The sequence below is a fragment of the Phyllostomus discolor genome, chromosome 9, assembly GCF_004126475.2.
Source record: "Phyllostomus discolor isolate MPI-MPIP mPhyDis1 chromosome 9, mPhyDis1.pri.v3, whole genome shotgun sequence".
Lineage (NCBI taxonomy): Eukaryota > Metazoa > Chordata > Mammalia > Chiroptera > Phyllostomidae > Phyllostomus > Phyllostomus discolor.
This window is the reverse complement of record NC_040911.2, coordinates 31,295,224-31,314,895: the sequence shown is the minus strand read 5'-3', so window position 1 is coordinate 31,314,895 and position 19,672 is coordinate 31,295,224. Positions and strand designations below refer to the sequence as shown.

Below are 19,672 nucleotides of genomic sequence, written 5' to 3'. Positions count from 1 at the left end.
GTGGGGGAAGGGGTGAAGACATCTTAAAATCTCCTGGACACCTTGAGTTCTGGACCCCATTTCAAATGCCCATTTGGGGTCCCCCCTCTTGGCTGCACCCTGTAACAATACCAACTTTCACATCCACATTCAGGCAAGACGATGATTTCTTATTTTCCTACTTCCTCCACAGCAGTGGGTGTTATCTACAGCTTTTGTTCTCAAATGCTAATCTGATGTGCGAAATATTTTTAACTGTATTTGTTGTACTTATTTGTATATCTAATTCTGACTAAGATTGGGCATCTTTTCTTCTGTTTATTAACCGTTCTATGTCTTTTCAAGTAAAAGGTCTGTTTATGTCCTTTGCCTATTTAAATGTTTTTGGTTGTTAACCTTATTATAGATTTGCAATAGCTCATTATGTATTATGGGAACTGAACTTTCATTGTTACACATGTAAAAAGTCTTTATTCTACCTTATCACCTTCTCCACCCCTTTTGGTTATGCTTGTTTGCTATGTACGTGTCTTGATTCTTATACTTCTAAAATTCATCAATTCTTTACTTGCTGGGTTCTGGAAGTAGGTAGACATTCCTAACTTCAAAGTATTTAAAGTTTTACTCAGTTGTTTTCTTCTATGATGAGCTTCCTTTACAAAAAAAAAATCTTTTCTCCATCTCAATTTTTTCCATTACAAGGAGGATATTAATTTTGCTCTAAATATCTAGTCACATGCTCAATACCATATTTTGAATTGTGTACAGTTTCCTCATTGATTTGAAAACCCATCTGTATTTAAGACTAGAGATCTTTTCTTATCCATACATTAAATCTATTCCTGGATCCCTTAACCTATTTCATTGATCTTTTCATCTATTTTCCAATTCCAAAGTGCGTTTTTTACTGTGCATTAACTTTAAACCTTGTTGGGTTTGACTTTACCCATTACTGTATTTTTCACATATTAGAATTTTAATTTGTATTCTTAATTATTTGTTACTTTATATGAAATTATATTGTCAAGTTCCAAAAAATAGAGTGTGGGGAATTTCTTAATTATATTTGATCTTCCTATAAAATAAACAAAGTATAACTTGCTATTTATTTATGTCTACTTTTTGTCCCTCAGCAAACCTTAAAGGTTTTCAGGATGCAAATTCTACATATTTCTTCTCTGCTTCATTATGAAGTAGTTTACATTTATAGTTGTGACTATAAACTATTTTATTATATTTCTTTCATGATATCTCCTAACTAATAACTCTGTAGGTTATTAAACATTGTTTATTAATTTGGCACTCAGCCACCTTAATACATTTTTATGTCATTTGTAATATTTTTAATTGATTCTCTTAAAATTCTTATACAGAAAAATTTATGATCTGTGAATAATCATCATGATAATATCTTCTAATATTTATATTTGGTTATGCCACAGAAATATTAAGTAATGTAATAGTGGGATTTTTAAAAATTGTAATAAAAACGTGTTTACCATTTTACACTATGCATAATGTAGACTTTTGTAAGATACACCATTTTACCATTAGTAACCATTTCTTTATATTTTTAAAAAACCTATGAAAACTATTTTTTAAATTTTAGTTGTTATAATGGTTAAATGTTGTAATTAAGTTTTCTAAAATTGAACCACCCTCTTCTCTCCCCTCTGGTCACTGTCATCCTGTCCTCTATTTCAGTGTCTTTGGTTATATTTTGGTTATATTACTAGACCAGTCTCTAGGAATGGTCAACTGGTCTCCAAATTCATCTTTCTCTCTACTATCTCTTCTCTCTCCATTCATCACAAAATATCCATCACAAATTCTTTAAACACAGCTATGACTAGGTCAATACCTTGTTCTGAAGTCCACTGTGGTTATCTGTCTGCCATAGAATACCATCCAAATTCCTCAGGAAGGTATTCAAAGTCCTCCACATTGTGTTAACTCATCAGCACTGCTACCTCTCACAGATCTTATACTTAGGTCAGATAGGACTTCCTTTTGTCCTGAGAAAAACTACATATTCCCTTCTGTCTTCTTTTTCATCTATATCTTCATTTATTGAGAATATAGTCATCCTGAAAATTTCAAAGCTATCTTTTCCATGAAGCCATCTCCAATGTCTTTGATCTAGAAACTATTTACTTTTTGCTGGGCTCATGAAACACTATAGGACTTTTCTATAACATATATATTTTTTTAATTTATTTTTTTATTTTAATCATTGTTCAAGTACAGTTTTCTCCCTTTTACTCCCAATCCAGCCCACCCACCCAACCCTCCCCACTTCCCTCCCATTACCACCCTCCCCCTAGTTTTTCTCCATGTGTCCTTTAAATTTGTTCCTGTAAACCCTACCCATTCTCCCCTGAAATTCCCTCTTCTCTCCCCTCTGGTCACTGTCATCCTGTCCTCTATTTCATTGTCTTTGGTTATATTTTGCTTGTTTCTTTGTTTTTTTGATTAGGTTCCAGTTAAAGGTGAGATCATATGGTATTTGTCTTTCACCACCTGGCTTATTTCACTTAGCATAATGCTTTCCAGCTCCATCCAAGCTGTTGCAAAAGGTAGGAGCTCCTTCTTTCTTTCTGCTGCATAGAATTCCATTGTGTAAATGGAATTCCATAGAATTCCATAGTTTTCTGATCCATTCATTTACTGATGGGCATCTAGGTTGCTTCCAGCACCTAGCTATTGTAAATTGTGCTGCTATGAACATCGGGGTGCAAAGGTTCTTTTATGTTGGTGTTTTAGGGTTCTTAGGATATAGTCCCAGCAGTGGAATTGCTGGGTCAAAAAGCAGATCCATTTTTAGTTTTCTGAGGAAGTTCCATACTGATTTCCATAGTGGTTGTACCAGTCTGCAATCCCACCAACAGTGCACTAGGGTCCCCTTTTCTCCACAACCTCTCCAACACTTGTTGTTTGTTGCTTTGTTTATGATGGTCATTCTGACTGGTGTGAAGTGGTATCTCATTGTGGTTTTAATTTGCATCTCTCCGATAGCTAGCAATATTGAACATTGTTTCATGTGACTTTGGATTTTCTGAGTGTCCTCCTTGGAAAAGTGTCTGTTCAAGTCCTTTGCCCATTTTTTAATTGAGTTGCTTGTCTTCTTAGAATGTAGTCGTGTAAGTTCTTTATATATTTTGGAGATTAAACCCTTGTCTGAGGTATCATTGGCAAATATGTTTTCCCATACAGTTGGTTCTCTTTTTATTTTGATACTGTTTTCTTTAGCTGTGCAAAAGCTTTTTATTTTGATGAGGTCCCATTTGTTTATTCTTTCCTTTATGTCCCTTGCTCTGGGGAACATGTCAGTAAAAAAGTTTCTGCATGAAATATCTAGATTTTCCTACCTATGTTCTCCTCTAGGACTTTAATGATGTCACAGTTTATATTTAAGTCTTTTATCCACGTTGAATTTATTTTTGTATAAGGTGTTATATATATTAATGAGCCTCATAGTACAGACTTCATCACCCCTTTGAGATGCAATCAAGAATATAGCATTTGTAAAGAAAGAAACTTCTCTTACATAATTTTATCTCTCCTGTCAACTATCACCATCTCTACAGGGACTCTGAAAAATGAAAGTGGAATTCAATTTTTAAACCTTCAGCCAACAACATAGGGAAGTGAAATTTTTACTTGTTCATAGACTATAAACACACACTCAAATAATAAATACTCTAGACAAATATCAATTAATATTTTACTCTAAAGCATGTTGGTATTATCATTATTGAAAGCAGGTTCTTCAAAAATGAAAGTCAAACACTAAAAATCTTAAGACTGTACAGGTGATTGCATTTTGTTTCCACCAGATATAGTAAGTAACCTGAGGATATAGAAGTTGAAATATCGAGATACTTTGACCTGGGAGGAAATATGGAGTTACTGTGGTTTCTTGAGAAGAGGTTTGATACATGGAAAGTGATGTTTCAGAAACACTACTCTGGGCAATAAACACAAAACAGATTTGGAGGGAAGAGTGAGAGGTGCAATTAGAAGTGTGGCACAGCAACACCAGGTGGAGGGGGAGCATGAGCAGATCTCTAACAGAAGGAAAAAAGGCCGAAAGCCAAAGTTGAGATAAAACAAGATATAAATTTGAAAGTATAATGTGAGTTGATTTAGGTAAGCAACAAAGAAAAGAAGAAATCAAGTATTTCAAAAATCAATTTTATCATGCCGAAGGTATAACCTTCAATAGTAGAGTAAGTCCTCACTTACCATCATTGATAGATTCTGTAACCTTAAGGAAGATGAGATATGACAAAATCAATTTCACCATGGGCTACTTGTAAAACAAGAGTTAAGTTTCTATAGCATCATCACCATTAACAAAATTATGTTGAAATGACCTCCTTATTGAAGGACCTGCATGCTTCCAGTTAGCAAGTTGGGAAAAAGTCTGTTGTCTTTCTCATTCAGCTAACCTGGAGACACTTGAGGGTGAGGACCAGGAAGTATCTATGTTTATAACTCTAGTATTCAGCATAGTGCAAGCCATATAGTAGAACAAAGAAAAAAATACTATAGAACTTAACTGATGATAATTTATTATAAGTAATAAGAAGAGCTTAACTTGTATCCTTAACATAGTTCCCTCAATTTCTTGTCTATTTGGGATTTATGTTAATGTTTCACTTATTTTTAAATAATTTGTAGAACTATGTTATATTAGACAAATACATGAATCTAGAGGTTCATGTGCAACATAAAAGCATATCCATGGAAATATATGATCCATGCTATGGGTGCTGTGTAAATAAAAGGGAATGGGATAGTCAGTTACTTTTATTTGGCTCAAAAAATTCAAGATCAGTAGAATCCATCACCTTTAGTGAAAGATGATTGTTATTTTGTCTTTTAGGAAGACATCACAGTATCCCAGGCTGTGAGCAAATGTAGAAATGCAGACACTTGAGATGACACTTGAGAGTTTGCAGTGACTTATAAAGGAGAGGAAAACCCTTTCCTGGGAACAGCTTGATGCTTGTAAATAAAATCTGTTAGTTTACTAGGGTGATTCCGAAGAGAAAATCACTCCAAATTTCATAGAATTCCATAAAATGAGGACTGCTGATACGTATGTGGAGGCACAGTTAAAAACCTATGTTCAGAGTAGAAACAGGGCACCATGAGACCACATGGAAGAAGCAAACTTGAATAGCACAGGTATGTGACAGTGTAGTGTGAGCCCACAGAGAAGGTGGCTGGAAAATGTGAACATGGAAAAGTGAGAGATTTGTTTTGTCTGTGTTTTAAAGTATCTTATCTCATTAGCATTAGAGAATAAGATCAACACAGAGTCAGGAAAGAGGACTGGACCAACCGAGACAATAGGACTGCACAAAGAAAAGAGGACCAAGAGGTGCTGATTGAAAACTGGAGCAAAGCTTAAATGACCTTAGTTGAGAAAAGCAGTCGAAAGTATGAAGAACAGACAGAGTTGGAGCAAAAATATTAGAAGATAAAAGCGTTCTGCAATATAGTAACTGCAGGCCACATGTGGTTATTTAGATGTAAATTAACTAAAATGAAATTAAGTTAAAAATTCGGTTCCTCAGTCATAGTAGCCACTTTGAAATGCTCAGTAGGGTTTGTGGCTAACCCGTATATTGCAGAGCACAGGGAGAGAACATTTCCACATGTCACAGAGCACTTTGCAATAGCACAGTCCTGAGGACATTAAAATGAGTAGGGAGGAGAAAAAAGCAGAGAAAGAGGTGAAGGAGGAGGGATGGTGATTCAGAATCTCCCTTTCCCATTTGTGCTTGATTTCTCACGTGACCAGTCAAGACAGAAGCTGCTGTGCAACAGTGGGGTCTGCCACACCCCCTCTCACAAAGGAGCTGAGAGGTTGCTGCTTTACCAACACTCTAGGTGTTGGGATCTTTGGAGCAGAGCTTTGAGTTAGGGGTGGAGCCAAGTTTGGTTCTGGATGAAGGGGGCCTGTGCAGACCCTCATACCATACCCAGAATTCAAGGTCAGTAAAGCACTCACTTGGCACTCAAAAGCTGCAAGAGTAGGTTCCTTCATCTCTGGCGTCCAGTGAGTCTTCAATCATTCGTGGTCATGCAATCCTCCTGCTCATATATTGCTCAGCCTAAGTAAGAGGGCAACATCACATTGTGTATTGCTCCACTAATAAGAAATTTGTTCTGACCATCACCTTTTATTTTACTTATTCATGTCAACCAACTCCAATTATAAGCATTATTATTTAGGGAAAGTAAATATAGGGCAGCCTGTCTCTTCCCTCTGAGCTCCATGAGGAATAGCATGAATATTCAAACCTCTGCTGGGTAACCTTGTTTGTCTCACATCTGCAGTAAATTGACAGCATTCTGTAAAAGCTCTAGCCCTCAGATCATCCTTCCTTTCTAGGACATTTTTACCATCCTTTTGGTCAAAATGAACTTCTTATACAATCCAATAGGTCTTTTGTTCCAGACCGCTATTTCAAATCCCATAGACTTCCTGCCACACACAATATTTATACCTGACATTAGGAGGTGAAGAGACCATATCCCAAGAACACTGTCAAATGCTGCCTGCCTTGAGGGAGTCACTATTTATTTCACAAACTCAGGGTTGCTCAGTTTCCCACTTGCATGTGTGGGCAGCTCTCTCTTCAATGTATTCCTTGTGTTGTAATTGGCTCACTATACAGGTTCTTGGCTCTGTGCTTGGGAATCGTCACTGACTTTTAACCCACCTCTCCTGAAGAGGTTTCTGTGTGTCCATTAGTATCTCAGGCACAGATCCTAATCTTAGAAATTATCAACAGAATTTTAATTGGAGGTTTTGATTATTTATTTTTAATCTGACATAGTGATATTTTCTTTAGTGATATTTTATGGCAGCTGAGAAAGGCAAAACTTGAAAGAGAGAAAAAATGTTGGGAGAGAATGTATTCATTTAGAGCCAAAAATGGAGACTTCCCTGGACTTAGGCTGATCACTTAAAGCAGACAACCTCATAACTGTAAGTATCAGAGTTTTGCTTATATGAACTAATGTTTTAAGAATATCCTCCCTCTTAACATTAGCAAATTTTCTGTCTCATAAAGAACAACTTTGAAAATGGCTGGGTATTTCCTAACATTGACTGAAATGGAAAGTTTATAGTTTTCTACTGTGTCCTGAGTATCTGGCTATGAGCATGGGCCAGACAATCCTCTGAATACTATAAGGTCACATCCAGACTCCACTTGGTTTTTTAATATGGGAAGAATCTAAACAACCTGTGAACAGAGCTTAGTATGAAAAGTCCCTATCAACTACAGCATTCTCTATACTCCTGATCATTTTAAATGCCTTCCCTGAAAACCCTGTATAAAGGAGTGAATATGCCATCTCCAACAGAGAGCTGCCTTTCAGCTGGAAGAAGGGTGTGTCCCTATCTTTTAGCTGGAAGCAAGGATGATCTCGTCAAGCATCTTCATGAGACCAGCCCAAGTTTTTAGGGTGGAGATCTACACTAGTTATACCTACCGTCATTCCTTCTCCCAGCAAAGGCAGAAACACCTCAAAGCCTGCATGTAGAACATCTACTGAGAACTTGTTTTAATCAGGCATCAGCTGATCAAGGGGGAAAGAAAAAGAACAGAGAAGAGCAGACAGCACTACCACGGTCTTGGATGTAAGAGCAGCCAGCAGCGATGGACTGGCGTTTCAGAACAGCTGCAGTGCTGTTCATTTCTCTGGTAAGTGGATTCTGTTAAAAATCCTTCATGATCACTCTTTTTGCAGCAAGCAAGAACTTTTTTAATAGTGTATATTTATTTTTAAAGCAAGGGGAAGGGAGGGAGAAAGAGAGTGAGAGCAATATCAATATGAGAAACATCCATCCATTTCCTCTTATATGTGCCCTGACTGGAGACCAAACCGGACACCCAGGCATGTCCCCTGACTGGGAATTGAACTGGTGACCTTTTGCTTTGTTTGATGATGCCCAATATAGAGCCACACTGGTCAGGGCGACAAGTCAGAACTTTTAGACAATGTTGTTTAGTGTTATTTCCAACCTAAACCTATTAAAAACTTATGTTAATGACAATGTGATTTTATGAACAAGATTTTTAAATAGTTTTTCTCTCTTTAATTGAAGACTTAAGATCATATTAATACATCAGTGTCAACTCATCAGATAAAATCTCACATAAAAATCATTGCTATGTCACTTAGGGAAAATATTGAATGTGGGGTAGTTATCTCACTCTTTAATAGCACTTTGTCATTCAAATTCTCTTTTGCAGTTGGGCTTTTAAAGTAATATCACAGACAAGTCCTGACTTTCAACCCAAACATTTTTCATTCTTTTGCTGTCTTTGCAGGATGCATGTAGTGCTGTGCTTCATATTTGTTTCTACTTGCTTAAGTTGTAGCTGGATTGTTGGGTTTCTATAATAACAAGCTAGATCTTTGACTCAATGTATGCTGGTTAGTTTTAGTTCAATTCATTAATTAAGACGCGTCATGACCAGTGGATTTAGTTATAAATGCGCATCAATCAGCTGGCAGCTTTCGAGCCAAGTTGCCCTTTAAACATGAGCTCTATTCCACGGACTTTCTAAGGCACCTTTGGAGTCAATGGATGTCATAACTTGGGATGTGGCAGGGCTAATGAGCATTATGCAGTATGTGTGTGAACAGGGGGGAATTTATTTGTCCATTGTGAAATAATAAAATACTTTCATTTTTAATTTTACATAAGTTTGATCTATTAAGGCCTATTAGAGCTGCAGTTGATTAAAGATTGTTCAGATGCTTATGTATATTCACAAGTCTATAAGATACTTATTTGATTATATTTATGATCATTTTTAATTAATTACACCCTATAAAATGTCTTTAAACAACCATCTTTCAATTAGGCATTCTTTTTTTTAAAGATTTTATTTATTTATTTTTAGAGAGAGGAGGGAGGGAGATAGAGAGAGAGAGAAACATCAATGTGCTGTTGCTGGGGGTCATGGCCTGCAACCCAGGCATGTACCCTGACTGGGAATCGAACCTGCGACACTTTGGTTCACAGCATGTGCTCAATCCACTGAGCTATGCCAGCCAGGCCTCAATTAGTCATTCTTCAGTAAAATGTATCATTTTATCAAAATCATGTATCCTTAGTGAACTTTCTCTCTTCATACACAGGTTTCTGGGCATTTGTACTCTATTTTCTGAGTCTGGATGCATATCTTCTGTGTGAATAATTTGTCTGTTTTTTTGCTGTATTTTTCTTTAGAATCAATCACAAGTTTCTCACATGCCTTATGAATATTATTTTCAAAGAACTTATTCTATGATGAATTCAAATGTTTCACTTTTACACATTATTGTAACATTTTTGTAAAACATTTCAGTGTCTAAGATTTGGAAAATCATAATTTATTTTCACTACTGATTTTACCAGATGATTTAGATAAATATGCTTTGGAGTTATGCTATTTTTGCTTTAAAATACTTTTTTACTCTGAAAATTAACCACCACTATAGAAGACATTTCCACTAATCTTTTTGCTAGCCTGTGAATGTCTACTTTTACAAAAAAAAAAGAAAAGAAAAGGAAAGGAAAAGGAAAACATTTATGTAAAGCATTTATATTCTCTGCTCAAAGTGAAAAGTGAGGGAGCATAGTTGGACAATTTTGAATATCTTTAAGACATTTAAACTGATCATACCTTTAATGCAAATCCCTTTGAGAAGTGGGCAGCCATCTACTTGCAAATATGTTGTGTAGTCTGCTCAATATCCTGAAGCTATAGGCCTCGTTCAAATTAGTGGGTTAGAAATGGGAGAATAAAAATGAAAAATCTGCTCTTACAGAATTCAGCATTGTCAGGTGATTCTTCTACTATTTAGACAAGTCTCTTGGGAAATAATAGCTTGCACTTATTATAACACAGCAAGCTAAGTAAATGTTTTTGATTTAAATTTATTTTTTGTTCTTTTTTATTGCCATGAAATTTTTGTATGGGGGTGGGGAGGGAGTATTCTAGGCCAGAGAACAAAGTTACCTAAGCACCAAGTACAAGAAGTCTCTGAGAATGTTTGTGACAATGGTATGAGGTGTGTTGTGGTCATTATGGGAAAGCGAAATGGAACCAGTAGAATTTTTATAGCTCTAATGATTTCTAAAACTTATTTGTAACTTTGTCAGTTCCAATTAGTACAATCAACATACTTTCAAGATGTCTTTTTCTAGAAAGCAAACTTCTGCAGCAAAGAACTCAAAAAAACTGTTTTTATCTAGTACTAGAATGGTCCAATTTCTTCAGCATATAATATCAGCCTAGGTTTGCCTCCTTCCATGGTTAATATTTCATTTCCAAAAAAGCCCTGTGACTATGTGACTACCTGATAAACTAAGCCCACACTTTGAACTTAGCTGAAATCACTTAGTCTTTAAGCAGGAATTTACCTGATTATTTCTCAGCACTTGGGCAAATGTTCACAAAAAATAACATAGGCGGGAAAAGGTGGGTTTACAGTCATGAATAACCTAAGCACAGAGTTTATTCTTGCATTATTATTTATTAATTATTATTGTATTACTTATTAAAATTAAAATAGTAAACCTACTTTCATCCATGCCTGTATATGCATTATTACATAGTTCATCAACTTATTTGAACTGGACATCTTAAATACCCATAACTGTGTTCACTGAGGCATAAAGCAAAAGAAAGATTAACAAACTCCTAGAGACTGACAGAAGATAAACAAAAAAAGGATTCCTTATGATTTCTTGAGTACATGTTATAATAACATATATTATAGATATAAGTACTTCAATAAAATATTTTATAGAAAATGAAAGCAATATTTCTGTTCACATGTTTAGTAAAATTTATGAATTATATTTAAGCAAAATCCTTTCCACTCACATGGGGCTTAACTGCAGATTTTATGGCACATTTAAGACCAGCATTTTCTTCCACCTTTATGAAAATCAAGAGTTCAAATGTATCATCATTTAATTGGTTTTTATTTCTGCAGAGTAAATACATTTTTCTATGTCTGATTTAGACAATAGAAAAACTTAAAATGCTGCCCCTTGATTAATCTGAAGGCTTGGCCCCAAAGGGACAAGATACACCTATTTAACAGGGCTCATGAATCTAGAAAAACAACACTCTTGCCTATACCCAGAGCACTGAACTTCTGATAACTCTTTCTTCACCATGCCTTCTTCAAGGACATTATTGCTGAATATCCCCATGTCCTAACGGGAATTGCCTAACATATGAGCAGGAAGCATGCTTGATGATGCAGTTAGACTCATTGTGCTCCCATCAGTGAGGGAACACCCTTACAGAATGCTGGGTCATCCACCCTTGCTGATGATGCTTGGCATACAAATTTTTTTAATGGACTTGGGTGGGTCCAAGTCATTTAAATGCCATTGGCTGTTGATCTTACCCTCAACTGGTCTATAAGAATAAAACTCAGTCCTTCACACATGTCTAATGAAAAACCACATGCCCACAAATTAATGGTTGCCTGTTGCTCATAAAATTATTTGACATTAAGTTATTTGAGGGCAGGTTCTGTCTGATTCACTTTTGTACCTTTCATAGAACATTGCACCAATGCAAGATTGCTCAGTAGGTACCTAATCACACAGCATGGAGTCATCAGAAGGGAATTTTTGGATAGTTTATATTTTCCTTTGCCTACACACTCCAAAAAATTGTCAAGCTATTAAACTGGATATCATCATGTTGAGTTTCCCTAATACTTACTTTGATAATGTGGTATTACAGTTCCTTTACATTTTATCTAAGGCTTACAATAATATTTTTAGTGCTTAAGGTCTTTAAATGTCTTAATCTGGCCTTGGATTCACATAATATATATTCCATAATTATTTGTAAAATAAATACATAAACCAACTAACAAATAAAAATTGACCCATCAAGAAGTCAACTAGTGACTGATAGCTTCTGCCCAGTACTACAATGGAAACACAAAACAGAAGTTTCTTAAAATAAGCAAAACTATATTTTCATCTTGTCTCAGGTTCATTCTTGTGATGTCTAGAACAGTTAAATACCTTAGAATTTGATGTGTAACAAGAGCTGTTAAGTAACTGGAAGACCTCCTCATAATTATTAAATGCAAGATGTTTTCCTTATAAAATTATAAATTACTACATTCAGATCATTTTTGTTACATGCAAAGAAATGTGAAACTGAGTTTAAAGGAAAAGAACTACAAATGAGTATAATTAGAAAATCATTGAAATTGGCATGCAATGTTATATCCTATAGTAGTTGGGTTTTGCTTTTGTTTGTTTATTGTTGTTTTCGGGGGGAGGGGTTAATACATCAGTCAGCTTCTAAAATAGAGATAAAGGGAAGAGATATTGGGGATTCACTTGAAGTGAATTATTCACTGTTCTCATTTTTTTTGATAAAATGGGCTTCAGTCTCATATACAGAAGAAGATTGAGTGACTTACCCCAATGCCCATATCCAGGGGGCAAGAGCCTGAGAGGTACTCAGTGCACTTAACTACACTTGTATTTATCTCTAGGTAAATCTTTTTACAGCCTCCACAGAACATATTCCCAACTTATTTTTTAATCCAAAACACTCCCCTAATTATCAGAAAACAACCTTACCCTTACCCTAGGGACAAGGTCTGGATCATACAGTGTGATGTCCTTCAATTTCCCTGTCCTAATCAATTGATTTTAATCTCCATCATTTCACTCTTCCTTACCCTGTGTCTTCAAAGCCCTTTCTCTCTGCTGCTTCCCTCCTGCTCATCACATACCTCCAGCAAGTACTTTCTCACCCCTCCTGTTTCAAATCAAAATCTCCTTTTCTCTCCTTCTCTGCCTTCAAAATCCATATCTCCTTCTCCCCCAAAATCTCCTTGTACACTTCGTTTTATCTACTATCACTGTTTCCTTATATCACCAAATTTCTCAAGAAAGTGGCATCCTTACGTCCTCTTCTTCTTTATCTTGTCCCCTGCTCCTTGTCAGTCAGGAAGAGCCCGTTCCATCCAACTGAAAGCATACTTTTCAAAGTTACAGAAAAGCTCAGAGGTCCTAAGGAGTCACCCTGTTCAACTTTTGTATATCATCTGACACTTGTTCACAGCCTGTCTGTCTTTCAATTCTCCTTCTTTTGACACCATGCATTATATTTTCCTCCAATGTCTTTGGTCACTTCTTTTCCCTGTTTTGTTGTTTCTTGTTTCTTGTCATGGTTCCCAGTTACATAAATGCAGGAATTCCCCTGGTGTCATCCTCAGCCATGGGCTATTTCTCTCCTGTGTTCTCTACTTCAGGGATTTCAAATTCTCCCATGATTCCAACCATTCTACCTGAGCTGATGTCCCTCGTCTGTGTATCAGGCCTAAAGTTTTGGTCATGGTCCTGACACATATTTCAAATTCCTAAACATCTTCACCAGGCATTGCTCTGGCATCCCAAACAGGATATGCTAAACAGGATATTCTAACCTGCTAAATTGTGCTTCTGCCTTTCCCCTGATCTCCTAGTTTATAACTGCAATGGTCTCAGATTCTCCCTCTCATTACACCCACACACCACTTGTTCTCAAACCTGTCAGTTTCAACCCAGCTGTATCTCCTCGTGGATCTTTCCCAGTCTCATCTCTGGGCTGACTTAATGTGGAAATTCAACTGCTGGTTGCCTGCCATCATGACCTTTTCCTACCACTTCCATCATGTTATCAGAGGCTTCATTAAAACCCACAACTTTATCATGTCTTTTTCATCATCAAGAAACTTCAGTATTTTTCTACTGCACAGAGATTTGATGTTAGAATTCAAAAAAGTAACTGTGCGAAATCTTGTCAATGCCCATCATTTTATGAATGAGAAAACTAAAGCTCAGAGAATGCAGGTAGTACATTGGACATTTTCTGAGTCTACCTAATGCTCCTTGAATCTCATCATTTTGCCTTAAAGGTCAAAGAAAGATTTTGTTTCAGAGTTTATTTTACACTCTGAGGAAAAGGCAATATGGATATGTCAGCATAACATATTTTTAAGAAGACCTGGTAGTTTTTTAATTGCTATTCTAATTGAGAGTCTGACTATATAGTGAAACCTACTTGGTCTTCTGCCTATGTTGCCTCTCATGGCAAAAAGAATGACCCAGTTTCATAAAGTGAGAAGGTTAGTGGCCTCTGGCATGGTTCTGCAAAACAAACAGTGGTGCTGACACTTCAGTGTGGTGAGGGAAGTGCAAGAGAGAGAAGAGATGAACACACAACCCTGTAGTGATGAAGAATACACTTCCAAACACACAAATGAGGTCTCCCCACACCCACAAATGAGAGGAGTAAGTCTTCATGAATTCAAGGTAGCAAGAAGCACACAGGTAACTTATCATTTCAACTCTGCACCCAAGCAGGGCCGTAACATTTTGGTTATTTGTCTGAAGCATTGGGCTATTCACTTTTCTTCCTCCTCTTCCTAGTATGACTATTATTGTTGTGGTTATTGTATGTAAGCATTCCTAATCACAAGGATATTATGAGATTATATTAAAATTCAACATTTTTTTGAATTCCTCAAGTTGTAATGTCACTTCTCTGTAGTATATTTTATTTAGTGTTTTACATAAAATTGGCCATCTTATATTTAATTAGATAAAGCACACACCTCAAGCACATATTTAGGCTGAATAGTATTGGGTTGTATTAAGTCATTGAATTCCAAACTTCAATTTCTCATCTTTAAAATGAGATAATTACGGTATTGACCACATGTTCTTGTTAAGATTAAATGCATGCATTTCTCTAAACATGTTGTCTAGTTATCATTTAGTGAATTGTAAGGATGATAATGATAATGGTTAACATTAACTATGTACCATGAATATATAACTCTTATGATAAAAATATTATATTTTTTAAGATTTTATTTATTTATTTTTAGAGAGAGGAGAAGGGAGGGAGAAAGAGAGGGAGAGCACTATCAATGTGTGGTTGCCTCTCACGCACCCCCTACTCGGAACTTGGCCACCAACCCAGGCATGTTCCCTGACTGGGAATCGAGCTGGTAACCCTACCAGTTCACAGGTCAGCACTCAGTCCACTGAGCCACACCAGCTGGGCAAAACATTATCTTTTTAAACTACACATATTAACCATAAATACAAATTTTCTTAAATTATCAATAACATGATTTAAAAATATACTTAGACATTAAAATTTATTTTAATTTAATGGTGAAATTAAAGCTCATTATTTAAAGTCGTTGTATTTTGAATACACTATTATTAGCATTTTTTAAATATAAACAATAATTTTATTTTTTGAGTAGTACAGATAGTGTGTATTTATAAGAACAGTTTTCATACTTCGCAATTCTAAAATTTATTCAAGTTGAAGTTAAAAATGTCTTATTTAGGTAGAAATAAGAACTAAAGATTCACACTGTACTTATTAATTCTGAGTGCAATTTTTTATTGTTATTCAGCTGCCATTGTGCCCATTTTCCTTCACAATTCTCCCCTGCCCTATGCACCCCCACCTCCCACACTCAGTCCTACCACTCCCCCATTGGCTTTATCCATGTATCCTGTATACATAGTCCTTGACAACACTTCCCTCTCTTTCCCCAGTTCTCCTCCTCCTCCATCCCCTCTGGTTACTGTCAGTTTGTTCTTTATTTCAATGTCTCTGGTTATATTTTGCTTGTCTGTTTTGTTAATTAGATTCCAACTATAGAAGAGATCATATGGTACTTGTCTTTCTCTGCCTGGCTTATTTCACTTAGCATAATGCTCTCCAGTTCCATCCATGCTGTTGCAAAGGGTAGGAGATCCTTCTTTCTTTGTTGCATAGTATTCCATTATGTAAATGTACCACAGTTTTTTGACCACCCATTTACTGATGGGCACTTAGGCTGTTTGCAGCACTTGGCTATTGTAAATAACACTGCTATGAACATTGAGGTGCCTAGGTTCTTTTGAACTGGTGTTTCAGGATTCTTAAGGTATAATGCCAGCAGTGGAATTGAAAGCCATAAAAAATCCTAGAAGAAAACATAGGCAGTAAAATCTCGGCAATTGCTCTTAGAAATTTTTATCAGATATATCTCCCCAGGCAAGGCAAACAAAACAAAAAATAAGTACATATGACTTCATCAAACTAAAAAGCTTTGATGGGTTCACAGAAAGGGAGAACATACTCACCATTACATCTGATAAGAGGTTAATATCCAAAATTTATAAAGTACCTACAAAACTCATTACCAAAAAAACAAATAACCCAATTTAAAAATGGACAAAGGATCTGAATAGACACTTCTCCAAAGAGGACATACAGATGGTCAATAGACATATGAAAAGATGCTCAGTGTCACTAATCATCAGAGGTGTGCAAATAAAAACCATAATGAGGTACTATCTCACACCTGTCAGAATGCCCATCATCAATGAATCAACAAACAACAAGTGCTGGCAAGGATGTGGAGAAAGGGGAACCCTTTTGCCCTGTTGGTGCGAATGCAGACTCATGCAACCACTATAGAAAGCAGTATGGAGATACCTCAAAAAATTAAAAGTGGCCCTGGCTGGTGTAGCTCAGTGGATTGAGTGCAGGCCTGTGAAGCAAAGGGTCAGGGGTCCGATTCCCAGTCAGGGCACATGCCTGGATTGCAGGCCAGGTTCCTCAGTGAGAGACGTGCAAGAGGCAACCACACATTGATGTTTCTCTCCCTCTCTTTCTCCCTCCCTTCTTGTCTGCCTAAAAATAAATAAATAAAATCCTTTAAAAAAAGGTGGATCTGCCTTTTGACCCAGCCATCCCACTTCTGGGAATATATCCAAAGAAACCCAAAACACCAGTTTGAAAGAACACAAGCACCCCTATGTTCAGTGCAGCATTATTTACAACCACCAAGATATGGAAGCAGCCCAAGTGTCCATCAACAGATGAGTGGATAAAACAACTATGAGATAGTTACACAATGGAATTCTACTCAGCCATAGAAAAAGAAGAAAACTTTACTCTTTGCAACAGTAAGGATGGATCTGGAGAACATTTTGCTAAGTGAAATAAGCTAGTCAGAGAAAGACAAATACCATATGATTTCACTCATATGTGGAGTCTAACAAACAAACTGAGCTAACAGGCAAAACAGAGACAGACTCATAGATAAGAACAGATGACAGCTAGTGGTGGTGAGGAAGGTGAGAGAGAGGGATTAAACAAAAAAGGGAAAAAGACTCATGGACATGGCCAACGGTGAGATGACGGCTGAGGGGAGGGGATATAAAGGGATACAATGGTAATGGAAAAAGTACAATAAAGATATATTTAAAAACTTATAAATGCAAAATAGCCTTCAAATCCACACCTAATTTTTTAGAAAGACATTTTACAATGCCTTAGGCGTGCTCATACATTATTAAACTTAATACATAAGTGTTGTGTTTTTAGAAATGCTTTTGGTTTTTAGAGAAAAATAAGTTTAAAAAACTCTGACTTAACACTACAAATCATATGTAAAAGTCAAGGCCATAGCTGAGCTGAAAGTAGGCAGAGCTGTGCTTGATGAGATCACTTATTTAATGCAAGAGAAAAAAAAAAACTAATGATGGTTGCTTACCCTGCAGTTAGTCTCCGCACTCTGAAATGTCTTCTCCTTGCTATGGAAGGAAGCATGTATATCATCGACTTTGATTAGCGTGAACACTAAAACATCAAATATGAGCTCATTTATACATAGAGAAAATTATTTGTTTTTATTTTAGAACTTTATATCTCATATTTCAAAGCAAATACTAAATGTATCATCTTAAGATTTATCACTTAAGATTTATCACTTAAGGTTTTCAAGAATAATGAAAATTCATTCAGTTAGAATTAGAAAATGAAGAAGCAAACATTTTGAAGCTTTCCAGATATGTTACTCTTCATTATACTTTCTTCACCGCAAACATTTTTTTTTGTATATTCGTCTGAGTCTACTCAGGGGCTAAAACTATAGTCAAAAGTTTGAGTATCATAACTCATTGTTGAACATCACTAAGTATCTCCAGCTCTTCAGGCACAGGATTTACTGACAGGAGCCTGTTTTCCAACGCAGGGGCTATGACATCCACTGGGTTCTAGCTTCAAATGTCCTCACTCATGTGAATATCTGTATCTTCATAGACTAAGAAGGGGGGGCGTGGTTAGAAGGTAAAAGTAATAAAAAGAAGAAGAGCAAAATTGAAAAGTAAAAACTAAAAGAAAAAAGAATCATTAGCATCTTTATCAGACCTGAGAGATTAAACCAGTTCCACCTGCTATATAGACTGAGAAAATAATTTTAATGACTCATATTTATTTGATTTTTTAATGATTTCATAACTCAAATTGTAAAGCATTTATTCAAAAGCTAAAATTGTGTTTATCATATTTTTTATAGGTGGTGGTGGAAGTTAACAGTGAATTTCAAATCCAGGTAACATACAGCAAATTTATTTTTTCAATTTAAAAAGACTGAGCAAAAAGGAAAAAGGGACTCATGGACGTGGACAACAATGTGGTGATTGCTGAGGGGAGGACAGCATCAGGGCACTAAAGGGTAATGGAATAATACAACAACAGGAAAAAGTTAAAATATTTAAGGAAAAAAATTATTAAACAACCCCCCCAAACCCCAAGAAAATGGTTTGGGAGTAACTGTATATACATGATGCCCCACACTCATCCCAGAATTCATCCTTATAAGAAAAGTTCATTTTAAGTATAAATTAAAAGAGTATCATAATTACCAATTTTCCCCAAAATACATCCTTTCTGGCATTTCAATTACTCCTCCTACCAATTCTTTAATGGAATGTGAATTATGAATAGAAGCTAATAGGTACCATTATTTACCCTGCCCATTCAAGGTAAGGGATTATAACACTAAAAATGGCACCATCAAGTGGAATACAATCAGAAGGCAAAAACGTGAATGGATCAAGTTTGCTGCAGCCTGTCGTGAAGGAGAAGACAACTCAAAGAGGAACCCAATAGCCAAGGTAGGTCTCAACCCTAAAACACAAAATCACAAATTAAGAGATGAAATTAAAGTTTCAAAAGCACCTGTTTTTTTCAATATTTTGTGGGCGTATCTCACTGAGAAGTTATGATATAAAACAGAACAATGCTCATTCAGGTTATGAAAACTGAAGCCATGAGAAGGATAAATTAAGATTTTTAGACCGTCAGATAATTAAACACTGACTCCCCTTACTGGTGAAATTAATACACATGATCATGTGTTACCCTAAACTCTAGATTTTGAAATTATAGTGATTTAAGTAATGAGTTTACCACTTGGCACATTTAGAAGAACTCTTTCAGTGCATACTCTTTCTGCCTCCTAATCTAGAATTAAATTCCTACTTTTGGTTTGTTTATGAAAATTCACAATGTACTGTCTTTTGTAATCTTTTTCCTTTCACTTTCCTTTGTCTTTGTAAAGAACATACACATGCGCACACTCAGAAACACATCCCCATGCACTGATTCCCTCATGATACAAAAATATATACATATATATATACACGCACACTAACACACATTCAAACACATCACACGATATACATAAGAGACACTCCCCATACAATAATTTATTTCAAATACAACTGTCCTGGTTTCTATAACCATTTATTTAAAGTCATCTTATTTTCCTGCTAAAACAT

General features: G+C 35.9%; 1 protein-coding gene across 1 annotated transcript in view; it reads left to right on the top strand.

Moving 5' to 3' along the window:
* Window positions 1-7,392: 7,392 nt before the first annotated feature.
* The window catches only part of LOC114505985 (desmoglein-1-like), a 39,678-nt gene continuing 27,398 nt past the window's right edge, over window positions 7,393-19,672 (top strand). The window contains exons 1-3 of the mRNA XM_028523553.2: window positions 7,393-7,706; window positions 18,406-18,441; window positions 18,875-19,006. Of these exons, the coding sequence (XP_028379354.1) occupies window positions 7,662-7,706; window positions 18,406-18,441; window positions 18,875-19,006 (213 nt within the window). The 5' untranslated portion in view covers window positions 7,393-7,661. The remainder of the gene's footprint in view (window positions 7,707-18,405; window positions 18,442-18,874; window positions 19,007-19,672) is intronic.